At 44.0% G+C, this 19,479-nt stretch overlaps 1 protein-coding gene across 7 annotated transcripts in view; it reads left to right on the plus strand.

Annotated features, from left to right (window-relative positions):
- LOC140740028 (phospholipid phosphatase-related protein type 3-like) overlaps positions 1 to 19,479 on the plus strand; it is a 144,360-nt gene that overhangs the window by 43,407 nt on the left and 81,474 nt on the right. For 6 of the 7 annotated variants that reach the window (XM_073068830.1, XM_073068835.1, XM_073068829.1 and 3 more), the window contains exon 2: positions 8,722 to 8,851. In XM_073068830.1, coding sequence (XP_072924931.1) covers positions 8,771 to 8,851 — 81 coding nt within the window. In that variant the 5' untranslated portion in view covers positions 8,722 to 8,770. The remainder of the gene's footprint in view (positions 1 to 8,721; positions 8,852 to 19,479) is intronic. The other variant, XM_073068834.1, reaches the window with a different exon arrangement.

Consider the following 19,479-nt stretch of genomic DNA (forward strand, 5'->3'; position numbering starts at 1 on the left):
GAAAAGTGGGAATAAACAAGGCCTTTTTACGTTGGCTGCTGGTAACTAGTGGTGTTCCATAGGGGCCACTGTTGGAACCACTTCTTTTAATATTTTATGTCAGTGATTTGAAAGATGGAATTGATGCTTCTTTGGCCAAGTGAGCAAATACTACAAAGCTAGGTGGAGGGGCAGGTAGGGTTGAGGAAGCAGGAAGTCTGCAGAAGGACTTAGACAGACTAGGAAAATGGGCAAAGAAATCGCAGATAGAATATAGAGAAGGGAAGGGTGTAGTCATGCACTTTGGTAGAACGAAGAAAAAGACTATTTTCTAAACAGGGATAAAATTCAAAAATCAGAGGTACAAAGAACTTGGGAGTCCTCGTACAGGATTCTCTGAAGGTGAACTTGCAGGTTGAATCAGTGGTAAGGAAGGTAAATGCAATGTTAGCATTCATTTTAAGAGGACTAGAATACAAGAGCTGAGGCTTCATTAGGCATTAGTCAGCCCACACTTGGGGAATTGTGTGCAGTTTTGAGTGCCTTATCTAATAAAGTGATGTGCTGGCACTGGAGAGGGTCCAGAGGAGGTTCATGAGAATGATTCCAGAAATTAAAGGGTTAACATATGAGAAATGTTTGATGCCTCTGGGCCTGTACTTACTGGAGTTTAGAAGAATGAGGCAGAAGGGATCTCTTTGAAACCTATCGAATATCAAAAAGCCTAAACAGAGTGGATGTGGAGAGGATGTTTCTTATAGTGGGAGTGTCTAGGACCAGAGGCACAGCCTCAGAATAAAGCAGGGGTTCCCACCCTGGGGTCCACAGATCCCTCAGTTAATGGTAGGGGTCAATGGCATAAAAAAATTTGAGAACCCCTGGAATAGAGGGATTTCCTTTTAGAACAGAGATGAAGAGGAATTTCTTCAGCCAGAAAGTGGTGAAGATGTGGAGTTTATTGTCACAGATGGCTGTGTAGGCCAAGTCATTGGGTATGTTTAAAGTGAAGTTGATAAGTTCTTGATTAGTCAGGGTCTCAAAGGTTATGAGGAGAAGGCAGGAGAATAATGAATCAGTCATTATGGAAGTGTAGATTTGATGGGCTGAATGGCCTAATTCTGCTCCTATGCATTATGGTCCCTTGATCAAACATTGTGGGCTGAAGGGCCTGTACTGGTCTATGTTCTAAAACATCAGCTAGTGTTCTTTTGTGGCAGTAACCTGGTTATCTTTTAACAGTCTCCCCTTTTTAATCACCCTGCACCCGGGGTTGCAGTGCTGTGTCCAGGATGAGCCCATTATCTGGTTGGGACTCGCAGTGGCTCTTCCTTGACACTTGCCCACACAAAAAACCAGAATGTTCTGAAGCAAGTCAATATTCCTTAGTGATGCACTGTGCTTGTTACATAGTCCAATGTTCCAAGCCCTTCAAGAGTTTACCACCATGGTGGCTGATCATGCTGAAATTGTACAAAACACTGGTGAGGCTGAATGTGGAGTTGTATGTGCAGGAAAGGTATCAATAACTTTGAAAAAACACTAAGAAAATTTACAATGATTTTGCAGTAATGTGAGTACCTGAGCTATAGTGAAAGTTCGAGTAAGTTAGGACTTTATTCTGTGGAATGTAGCAGAATGATGAGAGACGTTAGAGGTATACAACATTATGTTGGGCACAGATAGGGTGAATGCATGCAGACCTTTTTTTCCCTTCAGGATAGCTGAGACAAGAATTAGGTCTTAGATATAGGATGAAAGGCTAAATATTTATGGGCAATCTGAGCTGGAACTTATTCACTCAGTGGGTGGTGTGAGTGCGGAATGAGCCGCTAGCAGAAGTGGTAGCAACCAGGAGAAGTTTGGATTGGTACATGGATGACAGGGGTATAGTCCAGGTGCAGGTAGTGGGATTAGGCAAAAGACCAAACTGTCATGGACTGGATGCACTTTCTGTGCTTTAGCTCTTTATGTAGATATGGCAGTATGAAACAAAACTGTTCTGGCGGTTGGGACGATGAGCCTAGGTAAGGTTTTCTGCAATGATTAGCTGAAAACTGAATGCTGGTGGGCCATGGAGATGGAGGTGCAAAGACTGCAGCATCAGACCAGAAACTCTCAGCTTCACTCCCTTGCTGAGTTTGCAGATTGCCACAGTGCCCGTGCATGATCACGGTGCCCATCAGCAGAGGGGTCCCAACCATACATGAGCCAGTTCCTGATTTCCATAGCTGGCTATAGTTGACCTAGCTTGACTTTGAGCAAGTCCATTTTTGGGGTGAGTCTGTTGCTCCCCAAGTGGAAGGAACTGGCTCTGACTGCCTCAGCCAAGATGTGAAGGAAGGGCACAGGGTAAAGCTTTGTGGGGAGTGCCTGCTGCCTCCAGATTCACGAGCAGAAAGTATCAGTGGGAGTAAACTTATGAAATGTGCCAAACCAATGCTGTGTTGGGCTGTCCCAGTGATGACTGCAGGGGAGTTTTGTTGGCCCATGCACTCTGCAAAGTTTTGCACCTCATTACTGTGATACACAATCGTTTCTGCACGTCAGCCATGCGTACGTTTGGGAGACAGGTACTCTGCTAACGAATGCAGACCTTGCACCATCACAGTGGGGCCTCTTAAAGCTTTTCAAGCCCTTTCCTGGGTAGAAGATATCAGCTAGCTTATGAAGGAGTGTATGGACAAGTATATATTTAATGTGTATTTTTTCACGAATTTTATTGTATTGCTTTATTTTCCTGTAAATGCCTGCAAGAAAATGAATCTCAAGGTAGTATATTGTAACATACTATGTATGTACTTTGATAATAAATTTCTAAAAAAACCATTAAAATGGGCAATTAATATTCAGAATGGATTGAGTGGACCTAGTTCTGTCCTGTATACTCATTGACTCTGTGAGTGCCTGATCTCCCAATGTTCCAACAAAGGTGTCTATCCTTTTTAAGCACCACATGAGCTCTGCTCTTTATTTCAGCACGTTACACACTATCAGTGTCACAGCAGCAGCTTCACGGTGTGGCTAAAGTGGCCGGTACACCCAGAGTGCAAGCATCACCTGCTGATAGGAAACTCTGCAGACGAGGGACTGCCTAGTGCTGGAATCTGGAGTGCCAAGAACAGAAAAGCCTGCAAAAGGTGGTTAACACAGCCCAGTCTGTCACAGGCAAACCTCCAACCCCTCACCCCAACATTCAGCACATTTACGACTGTCACCACAAGAAAGCGGCATCCATCATCGAGGACCCACACCATGCAGCCCATGCTCACCTCACGTGGCTGCCAAGAGGAAGGAGGCACAGGAGCCTTAGCGCTCACGTCACCAGGTTTAGGAACAGTTACCCTACAACCATTAGGTTCATGAATCAGCATGGATAATTTCACTCAACTCAGCTCAACTCTAAACTGATTCCACAACCTGTAGACTCACTTTCAAGCACTTTGCAATTCATGTTCTCAGTATTATTTATTTTATTATCTGTTTTTGGTATTTGCACAGTTTGTCTCATATTGCACATCGGTTGATTGTCAGTCTTTGCAGTAGTTTTTCTTTGATTCTACTGTGAATATTTGCAAGAAAATGAATCTCAGGGTAGTACATAGTGACATGTATGTACTTTGATAATAAATTTACGTTTAACTTCGGAAAGTGAAGAGGGTCAGACATTATTGTTAATACAGAGAGATACAGAGTTTCTAGTCAAGACCCTGCACCAGGTCTGAAAGTGAGTTACACTGGGCAAACATGAGCCACAGTCCAGTCCTGTGGGAATGCCAGTGTCCAGTCACTGGACGTCTTCAAGAAGAGACTGCTACAACTTAACACTGGTGACGAACACCACTGGAGAGTTGTACTCCTTTCCGAGATCTGCTGCTGGAAGAGATTGCCAGGTGGACTAAGGAAAATATCAGAATATCAGGTTTATTATTAATGATGTATGTAATCAAGTTTGTTACACAGTGTAAGATATAACATTACTATAACTTGCAAAAGAAATAATTAATACCAAGAGAAGAATAGTGAGATAGTGTTCATGAGCTCATGGACCATTCGGAAATCTGATGGCAGGGGGAAAAAATTGTTCCTACAATGTTGAATGTACCTCCTCCCCAATGATGGTGATGAGAAGTTATCATGTCCCAGACAGCAAGGGTCCTTAATAATATATGCCAGCACCTTGAGGCACCACCTTTTGAAGATGTCCTTAACGGTGGGACTGGCTGAGTTCACAACCCTCTGCGCCCTCTAGTGATTCTCTGCATTGGCAGTGATGCAGTCAATTAGAATGCTGTCCGCCATATATCTATGGAAATTTGCAAGTCTTTGGTGTCATTCCGAATCTCGTCGAAGTATAGCTGCTGGTGTGTATTCTTTGTGGATCTGGTGATGTGCTCTTTGTTGAAAGACAGCATTCCTACTGACTTTTGGGGATCTCTGATCTGCAACCATTCGAAGTGAGGAAGAAACATTCAGTGTCGGACTGTGAATCTGCATCAGGAGAATGCTGAGACCTTTGGAGTGGAAGGAGTGTGTCCACCCAACCACCTGCCCCAACTGCTACCCCTTGCCCTGAATGTGGAAGAGTCGGCGTTCCCACACTGGCCCTATGAGTGAATGCAAATTCTCGTGGCCAAGGGGCTGCCAAAAAGGGGAATGAGGGTGTCTGGTTAGATCATTCCCTGCATGTCCTTAAGTGTGCTGCTATATCTGTCCATGCCTAGACAAAGATAAACGTCACCTCAGAGCAAGTGTTAAAGGGAGAAGAGCTTACTCTTGCTGTAGATGAGGAAATAATGCTTGAGTGGTAAACTCTCTGTGCCTGTTGATTGAAATGGTAAACAGCAGCATCCTGTGGGAACGCAGATGTTAGGGCTAAATTCTCAGGGGGCCACTAGGAAGGCCCAGTAACATCTTTATCTGGCTGTTGTCAGCTTCCAGCATTCTGAAGGAAACATCCACAGGATGAGCAAACATTTTGGGGGAATAAATAATTTATTTTATGGAAATAAGGTATGAATTCAGTATTTCTTAAACTAAGAGGAGCCCGGAATCATGCTGCTAACCTATTGCTACACATTGGAGCTTTTGACATGTTTGCAGTTCTCTCTGCAGATGCTTGCTGCAGTGTGAGGGTGGCTGAGGTGGGGCTTTGTTCCTAATTCATCATTGCTGCCAGCTGTGGCATTTGTTCTTTAGCCTTTGCCTCTGCAGAAGAATCAACCGTACTGTTGTAGAGGTGGAATCTCACAAAACATCGTTCTGTTTGTGTGTGGCACCTTTACCAGAGCAAAATGTTCCTTGTGATCTCATTGGCACAAACAACTGGTGGGGCTTGGCAGGGCAGGTACCGGTAAGTCTCTTTACTGGGGTACTTACAATAAAGAGTTATATGGTAAAGAATTTTCTTCCGCTGGGGAATGTGGAGGAAGTTGTGAACCTCTGGATTTCTGTAGCCAAAAGGGCCGTGGAGACTCAGTCATTGAGTAATAGTTTAAGACAATTGATGGGTCGTCAGATACTAAGTGGTGCTGAGCTTGGGGCAAACATGGAGGCTGAATGACTGTGTTTCTATTGCTTACATTCTGTAATTGGAGGAGAGTTGGCTGATGCCATGGTTGCTGATAGTGGGTAAGAGATGGGAGTCAGACAAGAGGTTCACAGGAGTCTGAGACAGACTCAGGGTAATGTACAGCACAAATATGGAGTCCCACATCCCATCCTGCCAATGGAGATACTTCTCTGTGCTAATTCCAATGCCCTTCATTAGGCCTGCATTCCTTTACTCTGTAATTGAACCTTCCTCTGGAAGCTCATTCCAGATAAATATCATTGTTTGTGTGGAAAAACTTATCTCCTTTAAATTTCTACCCACGCACCTTAATCCCATGCCTTCCAGTTCTAGCTGCCCTGCCTGGGGATAAAGCCCCTGTCTCTCTATCCTGTCTGAGCCCATCATAGTTTTATAAACCTGTCTAAGGCCACCTCTCTGCCTCTTCATTCCAGTGAGAATAAACATAACGTATTCAATCTCCCCTTATATCTACAGCCCTCCAATCCAGGTAACATCCCACTGACTCTCCTCTGCACTCTCTTTATTGCTAACACATCCATTCTTTATCATAGTGACCAGAACATAGAACACCACAGCAACAGACCCTTTGACTCCCAATATTGTGCCAAACTAATGAAATTAGTAATCAAGTGTTCTCTAAACTAATCCCTTCTGCATACACAATGTGCATATCCTTCCATTTCATACATATTCATGTGTCTATCTAAGAGCCTTGTGAATGCCCCATCACGTTTGCCTCCACCGCCACTCAGACAATACATACCAGGAACCCACCGCGGCTGTAAAAAACTTACCCTGCACATCTTGAACTTGGCCCCTCTCACCTGAAATGCATGCACTCTGGTATTATTAGACATTCCAGTCCTGGGAATAAGAGAGCAATTGTCTGTCTAAGCTTCTCATAATCTTATAAACCTCTTTCAAATTTTCCCTCAGCCTCCACTGTTCCAGAGAAAACAACGGAACTTTATCCACCCTCTGATTCAGGCAGCATCTTGTTCAAACTGTACCAGCACCCCTGCTGTAAAGGACAATGAAGGAGAACCTTCACCACAATTCCAGGGACAGGGAGGGGCAAAGCTGGACTTCAAAACAAGGATGTAAACTACTGTTGTAATGTACTGTCAATTGCTGAATCATGGTGTGATCTGTTAACTCTACTGGGTTTGATTGTGTAAATCAGCAGTTTGAGGAGGGCGTGTTCCTGAAATGATTGGTAAATTCTCAGCAACCCATTGGCCACTGGTGTCCTCTTCTAGGTCCAGCCTTTCATTGTGAATGGAATTTAACTTCTCAAGCTGCCACGTCAAACTGTATTCCCATCTTCTGGGTTGCCGGCTCATTCTTTTGATTTGCCTGTCCAAGTCCCATGATAACGAGCACAGTCGTGCCCTGTTGAAGTTTCTACCACACTCTTCTGTTACAATGGCTGAGTCTATACCTGACAGTACCCAGTTGGACCTGAACCCCAACAGACCTCAGGTCAAGATGCTTTCAACTTGCAACTGAACTTTGGAGATGGCACTGATGCAGACTGAGCATCTTTCCACTTGCTCTGCTTTCTTGTGCTGTAAACATCATTAATTTCAATGACTTTTTAAGTAATAAAAATTGAATTCCAAGCATCAGTATGAATTGGAATATAGCTTTGATGCATTGCCTCCTCTGCAGAAAATATTTGGCTTTGTTAACTGAAAGAGCAACCTATCCTGGGACTGAACAAATACAGTGACTGATGCTATCAGCAGGCAGGTCACTTATAATAAAAGCACCTGTGCATTGGACAATTGGTTTGACTTTCCCTAAGTTGTGCTGGCAGCTATGACATGCTCAGATAAAAAGTTGTTTCCCCGCTGAAAACAAAGCAACTTCAACACCTCGGTGCTGCATGGAGCACGTCTGGAGCGCGCGCGGAGCTGTTGACTTCACAAGAAGAGTAGGAGTTACAGACAGAAGAGATTAAAACAAGTGCAGGTGGTGCTGATCATCCAGACTGGCTCCCTGTTGAATGTTCATGTACACAGGGCTCATTGCAGTTGGAATTTATCTGCCTAATCTGTGTCAGCCTTGGCTTAAACTGGCATTATTGCCTCTCAGCCAGAAGGCTTTCAGTCACATCCTTTTGGATGAGACATCAAAACTAGAATCTTCCCTCAGTTAACACATTGTCTAGTCCTTATCAACATAAAATCGAGATGTGCGAGCTTGCTGCGTGTAAATTGTTCCTATTTTATAAGAGTGTGTGCACTTGGAAAAGTACAGCACTGGTGCATTTTCTAGGATTCACCAGGTTTACGAAAGTGTTTTTAGCAATACAGATCTATGGCTCTATACCAAGGGTTTTCTCTGTGCCTCTCTCTGACCTCGTGGTGTGTCTCCTGTAAACTTCTATCAACTCAAAAATTGGCTGCCTTTGTCCCAAAATTTGTGTTATTCCAATTACCCTACACCTCTGTCCTCAGAGATCCTGGTTAAACAATTTGTTAGAAATTCTCACTTTTCATCACCTCTCCCTGTCTATAATCTCCTCTAGCCCACTACACTTGAGATCTCGACACCCTGTTCTTGGTCCCTTATCCCACTAACATTGATCACACGTTCAGCTGCCAAAGCCCTCAGCTCTGATCCTTAAATCAAAAACAATTGATGTCAATGTTTTGTTTTTCAACATTCCTGTGATCTCTTTTAGATTTTTTTCAGTATGTTGGAAGATATATAAAAAGGCAAGTTGTCTATGACCTCGTCAGATTAAAGGTCTACTTCCCTGCTGTAATATGATTGTATTATTCTATTCTTGGAGGTAGATTTTGTAGTTGCTTCCTGCTGTCCATTACTTCTGTGGCAGAAGTTACAAATGGTGGAATGATTTGTTCAGCCTACAGAAAATGCTAGAAATAATCAACAAGTCAGGCAGCATCTCTGGAGAGAGAAACCTATTAATGCTTCATTGGCTCTAACGAAGGCTTATTCATCTGAAACATCAACCCTGATTATCTTTCCACAGTTGCTGCCTGACCTGCTGTGTGTTTCCAACATTTTCTGAACTCAAACACTGATAATTTTCACTTTATATTCATAATGTGGAGCGTATGAAATTTTTTTTAAAATCAGCTGTATTGTCAGTGGTGATAAGTTGAAATGATATTAAAGGAACTCTTCTTTTTCTACAGTAGATTATGTGACTTCTCCCTGGTCCAGAGGGAGTGACAAATTATCAGAATGATCTCTGCAAAGGAAAGGCAGAAGAGGAAACTCTCCAAGGACAGCATGACTTTGCTTCCCTGCTTCTACTTTGTGGAGGTGAGTCAAGGCTGTATAAATGCCAGAGGGCCAGGAGCAGGGACAGAATGAGGTTGTGCCAGCAGTCAGAGTGTATAATTCCCTCTGCACTTTACACTTGCCCCTCCCTGGGGCAGGCGAGGGCTTTGTACACCAGCTGCTCAGTGTGCCACTTGCTATTCACAAATCACACACCGTGTCTGATAGAACTCTGGGCACCTAGCCTGCTTGCTATGCAGCAGGCAGTCAAACAAAGAAAGGCTTGATATGTGACTTCTGCAAGCTCAGGTTTTACGTGCAACAAAGTGCTATTATAACCACGGCAGATAGTTCGTGCTCAGCTACGTACCACACATTGCAATCATCCGGTAATTGTCTTTATTGATGTTGGTTGAGAGGTAGGTACTAGTGAACGGTCAGGGCATCTCCTGTGTGCTGCTGAAGGCAGTGCCGTGCTTAACCTCTCATCCGCGAGTGCTGCCTTCAACATTGCTGCAGCAATTCCCATCACTCCGGGTGGAGCTGGAGTGCCAGGAGTGGAACTTGCACTTGTGACCTTTAGGTCCCGGAGAGGGCACGGACCACACCTGACATGAAGCTGCTTGAGGAACAAAAGAGTTCTCATGGGACACTGTGACTATAAATACCGCGGTACCTTTCACTACACTGGCTAACGTGGGTGAGACCCAAGCATGAACATCACTATGGCATCACTCAGGGATGGATTGGTAATGTGTAGAGTGAAGCTGGAGTTACATAGGGTGCTCTGTGTAGACTATCCATTCAAGTTGCTGTTGACTACAGACTACACATCCATCCATTTAGCCAGAAAACTGAACTAAAGTTTCTCCACAAAGGTGTCTGGTCCTATTTGCTGCCAATTGAATTGAATTGATTACTTACATCCTTCACATACATGAGGAGTAAAAATCTTTACGTTACGTCTCCGTCTAAATGTGCAATGTGCAATTTATAGTAATAAATAGTATGTACAACACTTAACACTTTGTTACTGAAAAGAGACGTTGAAATGTTCAATTTGAATACAGATTAGCTACGATTGAAAGAAACAACTTGGCAAGTAGCTCCTGGTATTTATTTTGAACATAGAACAGTAAAGCACAGTTTGGACCAGATGTGCTGACCCTTTAACCCACTTCATGATAAATCTAACGCTTCCCTCCCTTATAGCCTTCCATTTCTCTTTCATCAATATGTCCGTCTAAGAGTCTCTTAAATGTCCCTAATGTATCTGCCTCTACCATCACCACTGGCAGCGTGTTCCATGCACCCACCAGTCTCTCTGTAATAAAGAAACCTACCTCTATAAAAAACCCTTCCACCTAAACTATACTTTCCCCCAAACATCTTAAAATTATGCTCCCACATATTAGCCATTACTGCCCTGGGAAAAAGTCTCTGACTGTCCACTCTATCTAGGCCTGTTAACATCCTGTAAATCTCTATCAAGTCACCTGTCATCCTCCTTTGCTCTAAAGAGAAAAGCCCTAGCTTGCTCAACTTATCCTCCCAAGAGTTTGGCTTCACCTTAAAGGAATTTATGGTTTGGTGAAGCTTTTACTCCAAAATGTTGTGCATCTTCCTTTGTCGCTAGCCTACCTAAGTACAGACTCAGTGTTACTCCTCCTTACCCGCACATGCCTGTACAGGTCGGGTTACTTAGTCTTGGGCAGAGGGAGGGAGATGGTGACTACGAAATGAGTTGTATATAGAGACTGCAAAGCAGTGATTTAGTTTAATCCCTGCCCATTTTTTTGGAAGTTCTGAGGCTTTAGCATCTGACTTGCCCATAATCCAGGGTCCCAAGTCCATGCAGGTGTGAACCCAGAGAACAGTTTGTGCTGGAGTCAGACTGTGGCACAGAATTACAATTGAAGTCAGCAGCATGCAGACAGATTCAGGATCCAGTACGCCTATCTATTTCCAGCTTCCTTTAACCTCACTGAGTTTACTGGGAAATTTATTAAACTACCATATCATATGTTAAGAAAAAAAGTGAAATCAATATACAAATATCCTTTGATGAAGTAACATCCATCAACGTGTCAATAGACTTCCCCATTCCCACCCCCTTATGCCTCTCCTCATTCTCCTCCACTGCTAGGGTGAAGCTAAATGCAAACCAGAGGAACAGGATGTCAAATTCTGCCTCGGTAATCTGTCTGACAGCATGAATATTAAGTTCTCCAATTTCAGATAACCTGCTCTCCCTGTCCCTTTTCTCTCTCCTCCTGATCTATACAGTTTCTCCTACACCCACCCTCATTCCCCTCCTCCACTCACTCCAACTGCTCGTCGCCCACACACTTCCCTCAACTCAATGTTTCCATTTGGACCCCCCCCCCCACCCCACTTCCCTTATTTAGTTCCATGCTCCACCTTCCTCTCCTATCAGATTCCACCATCTACGGCCTTAGTCACCACCCAGTCTCTGTAGTTACCTCCTCTTTCCTCCTGTCCTCTATCTGTCTATCTCCCCCTCACTTCGATCCACCTCTCACTCATAAGCTCCTGTCTCACCCTTTTTCCGCACTTGTCCAAACGATGGGTGCCAGAAACGTCAACTGTCCTTTTCCCTCCGCAGATTCTCCCCAAATTACTGATTTTTCCAGCATCCCGTTTGTTGCTCCAGATTCTAGTATCTGTAATCTTTCGTGTCACGAACCCAGCAACATAGCAAGGGGTCTCAATTACTCATCTATAACTGTAGTTGGATCGTTAAGTTGGTAGAAATATTTATCGGTCTGGCATTAGATGTGAGGGAATCTTGTGTTGGGAGAACTTGAGAGAGGTGATGGTGAGGTTGAACTGGGTGCGGAAAACACATGGACACTGGCATTGTGCTAGAAGATGAACTCACCATTGGCTAGTTGGTTGGAGAGGAAGAGGAGGGACCCAGCATTGACTCTTGTGGACTTCAGACATATAGGGTAGGGGCAAGAAGAGAAACTGGGGTGTTAATTACCTGGCTGCAATGGAAGCAAGGGTGGCCCCACCTACTGGGATGGCAGAGGAAGAGGATGGTTAATCAGCCATGCCAATTCTGCTGGCTGGTGAAGAAGGAGAAGTTCAGCAGATACACAGTGTTACAACCACACAGAGTGCCTTTGGCCATCCTGGATGGCCAGAAGCTGGATGGAAGGATACCGTAGAAGGATTGTGGGATACATAGACAAGAATAGAGAAAGCCAGAGGTTCAGGGCAGTTTGGTGATGAAGATGTAGTTGCAGGAACAGTTGGGTAAAAGGTTAGTTTTTTGAGACTGGGCTAGCAACAGAAAGGTAACAGGACCCAAGGGAAGAAAATTAGTCAGGATGTCAGCAAACACAAGGAAGGTGGGTGGTCAGCAGGTTAGTTGGAACATAACGTCAGCCTCAGTGGTACAGATTTCAGGGAGCTCACATACTCAGTAATGGGGGGGAGAGAGATGTAGGGGACAGGTAAGTAAGAAAATACACCTCTCCAGAATAAACATGTAAAGAATGTCTAAAGTCTGGGAGGATCCCTGAGTTGCAAATAGTAAAAATTCGCCATGAAGCTTTAGAGGCATTCGAACTCTTCTGTAGGCAATGGGAGAGCCATTCTATGCACAGCAAGTTCTCACAAACAACACCGATCAAGCCTCCTGATGAAGGGTCTCGGCCCGAAACGTCGACAGTGCTTCTCCCTATGGATGCTGCCTGGCCTGCTGTGTTCCACCAGCATTTTGTGTGGGTTGTTGTTTGAATTTCCAGCACCTGCAGATTTCCTTGTGTTTACCGATCAAGCCTCCTCTATTTTTGTGAGGGAAAATATTAGCCAGGATTCCACAGATAGCTAACCTGCTCCATTTCAAAAACAGCAACAATAGATAGTTTACAGCCACCTGACAGAGCAGACGGTTTCACATCTTATCCTAAAGATTACACTGTAGGGGTCCCTGAATAGTCTGCCAGTGCCAAGCCAATATTTTGATGTTAGATTTTTGAAGTGGGGTTTGAATCCACAGTCCTCGGTCTCAGAGGCAAGAGTGCAGCCAATTTGTGGCAATCCACAGGCAGGAGGGGAATGGTAATGGCCATTAGCCCAATTTGATCAATGATGGATGAGTTGGCCCTGGGCACTATTGTTTGAAAGCTACTTCTTGAGCACAAATGAGGAAGGTTCGTGGCAGTGAGTAATGGCAGTAATAACTTCCTTGTTCAGGCAGATGTGGCAGTCTGGGTCTGTACACTGAGTTGCACACACAATGAAATTGGGGATGAGCAGATGGCTTATCCAATAGAAAATTAGCTTTACAGCCTATTGTGAGATTAGAGGTCAAGTTCACTGATGTACAAATGATTACAGGTAGGGAATAAAAGAGTGGGCAGTTGTGGCAATGGATTTTGGAAAGAGAGAAGGCAAGGCAAACTCTAACACAGATCCATACCACCTCTCAGAATGCACTAAATTGGTCTTTTGGCCCTGGTTCAGGAACTACGTGCTCACAGCATAAGATATATGTATGTAGGACTGATGCCTGCCCTTGAATGGGCCTCTTGTATGCCAAAGATCTCTCATTCTCCCTCACTGTGGCCCCTTCATTGCACTTTCTCAGTAATTGTAGCAGAAAGTTACTCTGTAACTTTATCTGTGGTATTCTGAATTCTGTTTTTATTTCCTATTGTACTACCTCAGTCTGCTTGAATATGGAATGATCTGCCTATACGGCTTGCAAATAAAAGGTTTTCTTTTATCTCAGAAGATATGACAATAATAAAACAATTGCATACTTGGTCCTTGCATTTATCCTATACAAGAGTAGCGAAAGTCATAGAACCATAGAGTCAGACTGCACCCCAACAGGAACTCTCGGCCCCCTTTGTTAATGCCAACTAATTTACCTGCCTTAGGCCCTTATCCCTCTACCCCTTCACTATCTAACAACCTGTCCCAAATTGGAGGTCTTTACTCCTGATCTTTGTAAGCCTCTGCACCAGCTTGTGGGCTATTCTCATGAGTCTGCATTGCTCTCGCTTCCGGTTCTTGATATCCTTCCAAAATGGAGATCATGTTCCAGATGGTATCTGATTCCAACTTGGAATCGACATTTCCTTCAATTGGGACTCAGCCCCATCATAGGAAGGACAACATTCCATATGATTGGTTCTTCACATCTGTCCACTGCACAGTGGGACCTCTGCCCTTCCACAGCTTCACCATTTCAAGCTCAGCCCTTCCCCATCCTGAACATTAGCAGGCACAGGCATGATGGAAATTTGAAGGCTCCCTGAATATTACTCAGTCTTAATTGTTCATTATGATTTGGGGGGGGGGGGCATTATGGTGAGACTGAGGAGGGGAAAAAAAGGATCAGCCATGATTGAATGGCAGAGCAGACTCGATAGGCCAAATGGCCCTAGTTCTGCTCCTATGTCTTATGGTAATTTAATAGACTTTTGATGTAGATTCCGAACTCATTTTGTACCCTGCTAAATGGATGTGGTATAACTTCCCATATGTGTTACTTTTGTTCAACAACAGAAACTAGCTCCTGCCATTGTACTATGCATCAGCTGCTCTGGGTCTACTTAGCAGTTCAGTTGGAAATCCTCTATTCTGCTGCTGCTCGTTGTGCCTTTACCATGTTATGTTACCTGTCGGGTTTAATCACAATGGGGAGCTAATAATCTCTCTGTGATGCTGGCTGAGGGGAAATGTTGGTCAGGCTATGTAAATGGAGATCACAGCACTTTATGGGAGTGCTTAGAGAGTTGGTGAGCCTTTTGTGTCCTTTAGTGATGAACACCTCAGTTCCCACCGTGCCTTTATATGTTTGAAAAGAGATGGATTTTTTAGAATCATTTTCATAATAAGATTTTTGAAGAAATTGTCCCTTGCCGGCTCATAACATTGTTCCTTAAAAGATCGAAAATAATCCCAATTGTAATTCGACACTGATGATTTTTCTCCAGAATTTCGTCCTTCTTGCTTTTAAAATGTTCCTGAAACCACAGTTTGACTGCAGGTTCTGATAGCAACCCCGACTAGGTCATCATAGTTCTGTAGATCTACAGAGTACTTTGTAGTTACTCATCTGGACAGGGGTACCCTCTCCCATCGCCTTGTAAACCCTCCCTGCAGTTTAACCAGCTTTTTCTGTTTCCTTCCCAGTTCTGACCTGTAAAATTGACTGCTTCCCTTCCCAAAGTTGCAGCCTGGGTGTTTACAGTAATTTCTGCTTTTATTATACATTTCCATCATCTGCGGTTTTTAAATTTTTCACCCTCCCCCACTGCTCTGACAGCATCTCACAAAGCTTAAACACAAGAGATTCTGCAAATCCAGACCAACACACAAAATGCTGGAGGAACTCAGCAGGTCAGGCAGCATCAATGGAAATGAATAAACAGTCTGCAATTCAGGCTGAGACCCTTCTTCAGGACTGGAAAGGAAGGGGGGAGGAGCCAGAATAAAAAGGTGGGGAGGGGAAGGAGTACAAGCTAGACGATAGGTGACACCAGATGGATGGGAGAGGGGAGATGAAGTAAGAAGCTGGGAGGGGATAGGTGGTAAAGGCTGGAGAAGAAGAATCTGATAGAGGAGAGTGGACCATGGGAGAAAGAGAAGGATGAGAGGCACCAGGGAGAGGTGATAGGCAGGAGAGGAGAAGAGGAGGACTTGAGTGGGGAATTGAAGGAGGAATTTAATAGTGAGTGATGAATAGACAAGGGAATCATGGAGGACAGGGTTTCCCTTCCTCCACCACTGATGATGCATCTCCTAGACATCAGACATCCCCATCTTCCTGCCACCATAACAGTGATAGAATTCCTCTTGTCCTCACCTACCACCCCATTTAGATGAATGATTTGGATGACAGAAATGACGTCTTTATGGCCAAGTTTGCAAATGATGCAAAGATAGGTGGAGAGGCAGGTAGCATTGAGGAAGCAGAAGGACTTGGACATATTGGGAGAATTGGCAAAGAAGAGGCAAATGGAATAAAGTGTAGGAAAGTATATGGTCATGCGCTAGAAGGAATGAAGGAGTAGATTATTTTCTAAATGGAAAGAAAATTCAAAAATCAGAGGTGCAGAGACTTGGGTGGCCTGGTAAGGATTCCCTAAAGGTTAACTTGCACATTGAATCAGTGGTAAGGAAGACCAATTCAATATTAGCATTCATTTCAAAGGACTAGAATACAAAAGAAAGAATGTAATACTGAGGCTTTATAAGGCATCGGACAGATTGCACTTGGAGTATTGAGAGCAGTTTTGGGCCCATTATCTAAGAAAAGATATGCTGACGTTGGAGAGGGTCTAGAGGTCGTTCTCAAGAATGATTCTGACAATGCCAATGTTAATGTATGAGGAGCATTTAATGGCTCTCAGCCAGTACTCGGAATTTAGAAGAAAGTGCAGGGTGATCTCATTGAAACCTAGCGAATTTCAAAAGGCCTAGACAGATTGGATATGGAGAGGATGTTTCCTGTAGTGGGTGAGTCTACAACCAGGTGGCACAGACTCAGAATAAAGGGACATCCATTTAGAACAGAGATGAGAAGGAACTTCTTTAACTGGTGGGTGGTGAATCTGTTGACTGCTTTGCCATGGATAGCTGTGGAAGCCAAGTCATTGAGTATATTTAAAGCAAAGGTAAATAGGTTCTTGATTAGTTAGGGTGTCTAAGGTTACGGCAGAAGGCAGGAGAATGGGGTTGAGCGGGGTAATAAATCGCCATGTTGGAGAGGTGGAGTAGACTCAATGGGCCGAGTGGCCTAATTTTGCTCCTTTGTCTTATGATCCCATGAGCCTTTGTATTCAGCACATCATTCTCCACAACTTCTGCCATCTTCAATGGGACCCTACCACCAAACACATCTTTACCTCCCCCCAACACTCCACTTCCCACAGGGATTGCTCCCTCTTGATTCCTTTGTCCATTCATCCTTCCCCATCAATCTCCCTCTTGCCACTCAGTCCTACAAGCAGAAGAAGAGTTACATCAGCCAATTAACCTCCTCCCTCATCTCCATTCAGGACCCCAAGTAGTCCTTCCATGTGAGGCAACACTTCACTTGTGAATCTGCTGAGGTTAACTACTGTATCTGATGCTCCTGATGTGGACTCCTCTATATTGGTGAAACCTGGTGTAGATTGGGGAGCCGCTTTATCGAGCACCTTTGATCCATCCACAAAAAGCAGAATTTCGAAGTGGTAAACCATTTTAATTCCTATCCTCATTCCCAGTCTGATTTGTCGGTCCTTGGCCACCTCTTCTGCAATGATGATGTCACTCTCAGGTTGAAAGAGCAACACCTCACATTCTGTCTGGGTGGCCTCCAACCTGATGGCATTAGCATCATATTTTTCCAAGTTTCAGAAAATCCACCCCCCCTTCAAATGTCCACTCTGTTCCCCTCTTACCCCTCGATCTCTTCAGCTGCCTATCATCTTTGCTTATTGCCCCTCCTCCTTCCTTTGGTCCATCTCCCTCTCCTATCAGATCCCTTCTTCTTCAGCTCTTTACCTTTTCCACCTATCACCTCCCAACTCCTTGTTTCATCCATCCACCCCACCCAACCGGCTTCACTTCTCACCTTCCACGAATGCACCTTTTGAATGGGCATCATCACTTCCTCTAAATTGTAGGATTCCCTTCCAGCACTGTGGATAATTTTGACCAGAAGGACCACAGAGGCTCGAGAAGGTGGCACCTCCAACTTCTCAAGGACATGTGAAAATAGGCAATAAATTCTGGCCTTGTCAGCAACCCCTAGATGCTGAATTGTGAATAAATATAAAGCAAAGTATGCTTTATATTTAAGAAAATCCTCTATGTTTAGCTAAGTCCTCTATATTTAGATAAATCTTCTGTGTTTAGATACGTCAAGATATAGACAGTCTTGATATACTTTTTGCACTGAAGATCAGTACTGCTTATTTTTAGTTGAATGTGGTAATGCATTGATATTGTTGATATTGGAAGGACTCAAGGATGAAGGCTAGGTTTTTTAATGTAAATGAGGTTTACACTATCCTAGAGGCACTGTTCAAAGCTGTAACTGTTGTGTGGGCTGAGGAAGAGTGAATCACTCGAAGCACCAAATTTCCCAAAAGGCCTTGAAGATGCAAGACGTAAGTGCTAATTACTGACTGGACTGTAATGCTTACAGTTTCCAATGGTGTTATGCAATTACGTCAGTCTATCTGGATCAGATATTGGTTACTTGCCATGGACAGCTTGGAAGAATGTTTTCTGGGCCCCATCTGAATCTACAGCCATCATAGAACATTGAACCTAGAAACTTAAAGTACATTACAGGCCCTTCGGTCCACAATGTTGTGCCAACCATGTAACCTACTCTAGAGACTACCTAGAATTTCCCTAGTGCATAGTCTTCTATTTGTCTAAGCTCCATGTACCTATCTAAGAGGCTCTTAAAAGACCCAATTGTATCCACTTCCACCAGCACCACCAGTAGTACATTCCATGCACCCACCACTCTTTGTGTGGAAAACTTACCCCTGATATCTCCTAGGTACCTATTTCCAAGCGTCTTAAAAATATGCCCCCTCTTGTTAGCCATTTCAGCTCTGGGGAAAAAGCCTCTGACTATCCACATGATCAATGCCCCTCATCATCTTATACACCTCTATCAGGTCACCTCTCATCCTCTGTCGCTCCAAGGAGAAAAGGCCAAGTACACTCAACATATTCTCATAAGGTACACCCTCCAATCCAAGCAACATCCTTGTAAATCTCTTCTGCACTCTCTCTATACTATCCATGTTATTCCTGTAATGAGGTGACCAGAACTGAACACACTACTCCAAGTGGGGTCTTCTGGCCAAGGTCTTATATAGCTGTAATATTACCTCACGGCTCTTGAACTCTAACCCACGATTATGAAAGCCAACACACCATAAGCCTTCTTAACAACACTGTCAACCTGCGCAGCAGCTTTGAGTGTCCATCAACACGGACCCCCAAGATCTCTTTGATCCTCCATACTGCCAAGGCTCTTACCATTTATATTATATTCTGTCTTCAAATTTCACCTACCAAAATGAACCACTTCACACTTAGCTGGTTTGAAGTCCATCTGCCACTTCTCAGCCCAGTTCTGCATCCTATCGATGCCCCACTGTAACCTTTGGCAACCCTACAGACTATCCACAACACCCCCAATCCTTGTGTCATCATCAAACTTACTAACCCACCCTTCTACTTCTTCATCCAGGTCATTTATAAAAATCATAAAGAAGAGGGGTCCAAGAACATATCCCTGCAGAACACAATTGGTCACTGATCTCCATGCAGAATATAAAACATCTACAGCTACCTTTTGCCTTCTGTGGGCAAGCCGATTCTGGATCCACAAAGCAAGGTCTCCTCAGATCCCATGCATCCTTACTTTCTGAAGGAGCCTTGCATGGGGAACCTCATCAAATGCCTTACTGAAATCCATATACACTACATCCACTGCCTTACCTTCATCAATGTGTTTAGTCATATCCTCAAAGAATTCAATCATGCTCGTAAGGCATGACCTGCCCTTGACAAAGCCATGCTGACTATCCCTAATCAGATTATGTCTCTCCAAATGTTCATAAATCCTGCCTCTCAGGATCTTCTCTAAGAACTTGCCCACCACTGAAGTC

Source organism: Hemitrygon akajei, chromosome 16 (genome assembly GCF_048418815.1).
Source record: "Hemitrygon akajei chromosome 16, sHemAka1.3, whole genome shotgun sequence".
NCBI lineage: Eukaryota > Metazoa > Chordata > Chondrichthyes > Myliobatiformes > Dasyatidae > Hemitrygon > Hemitrygon akajei.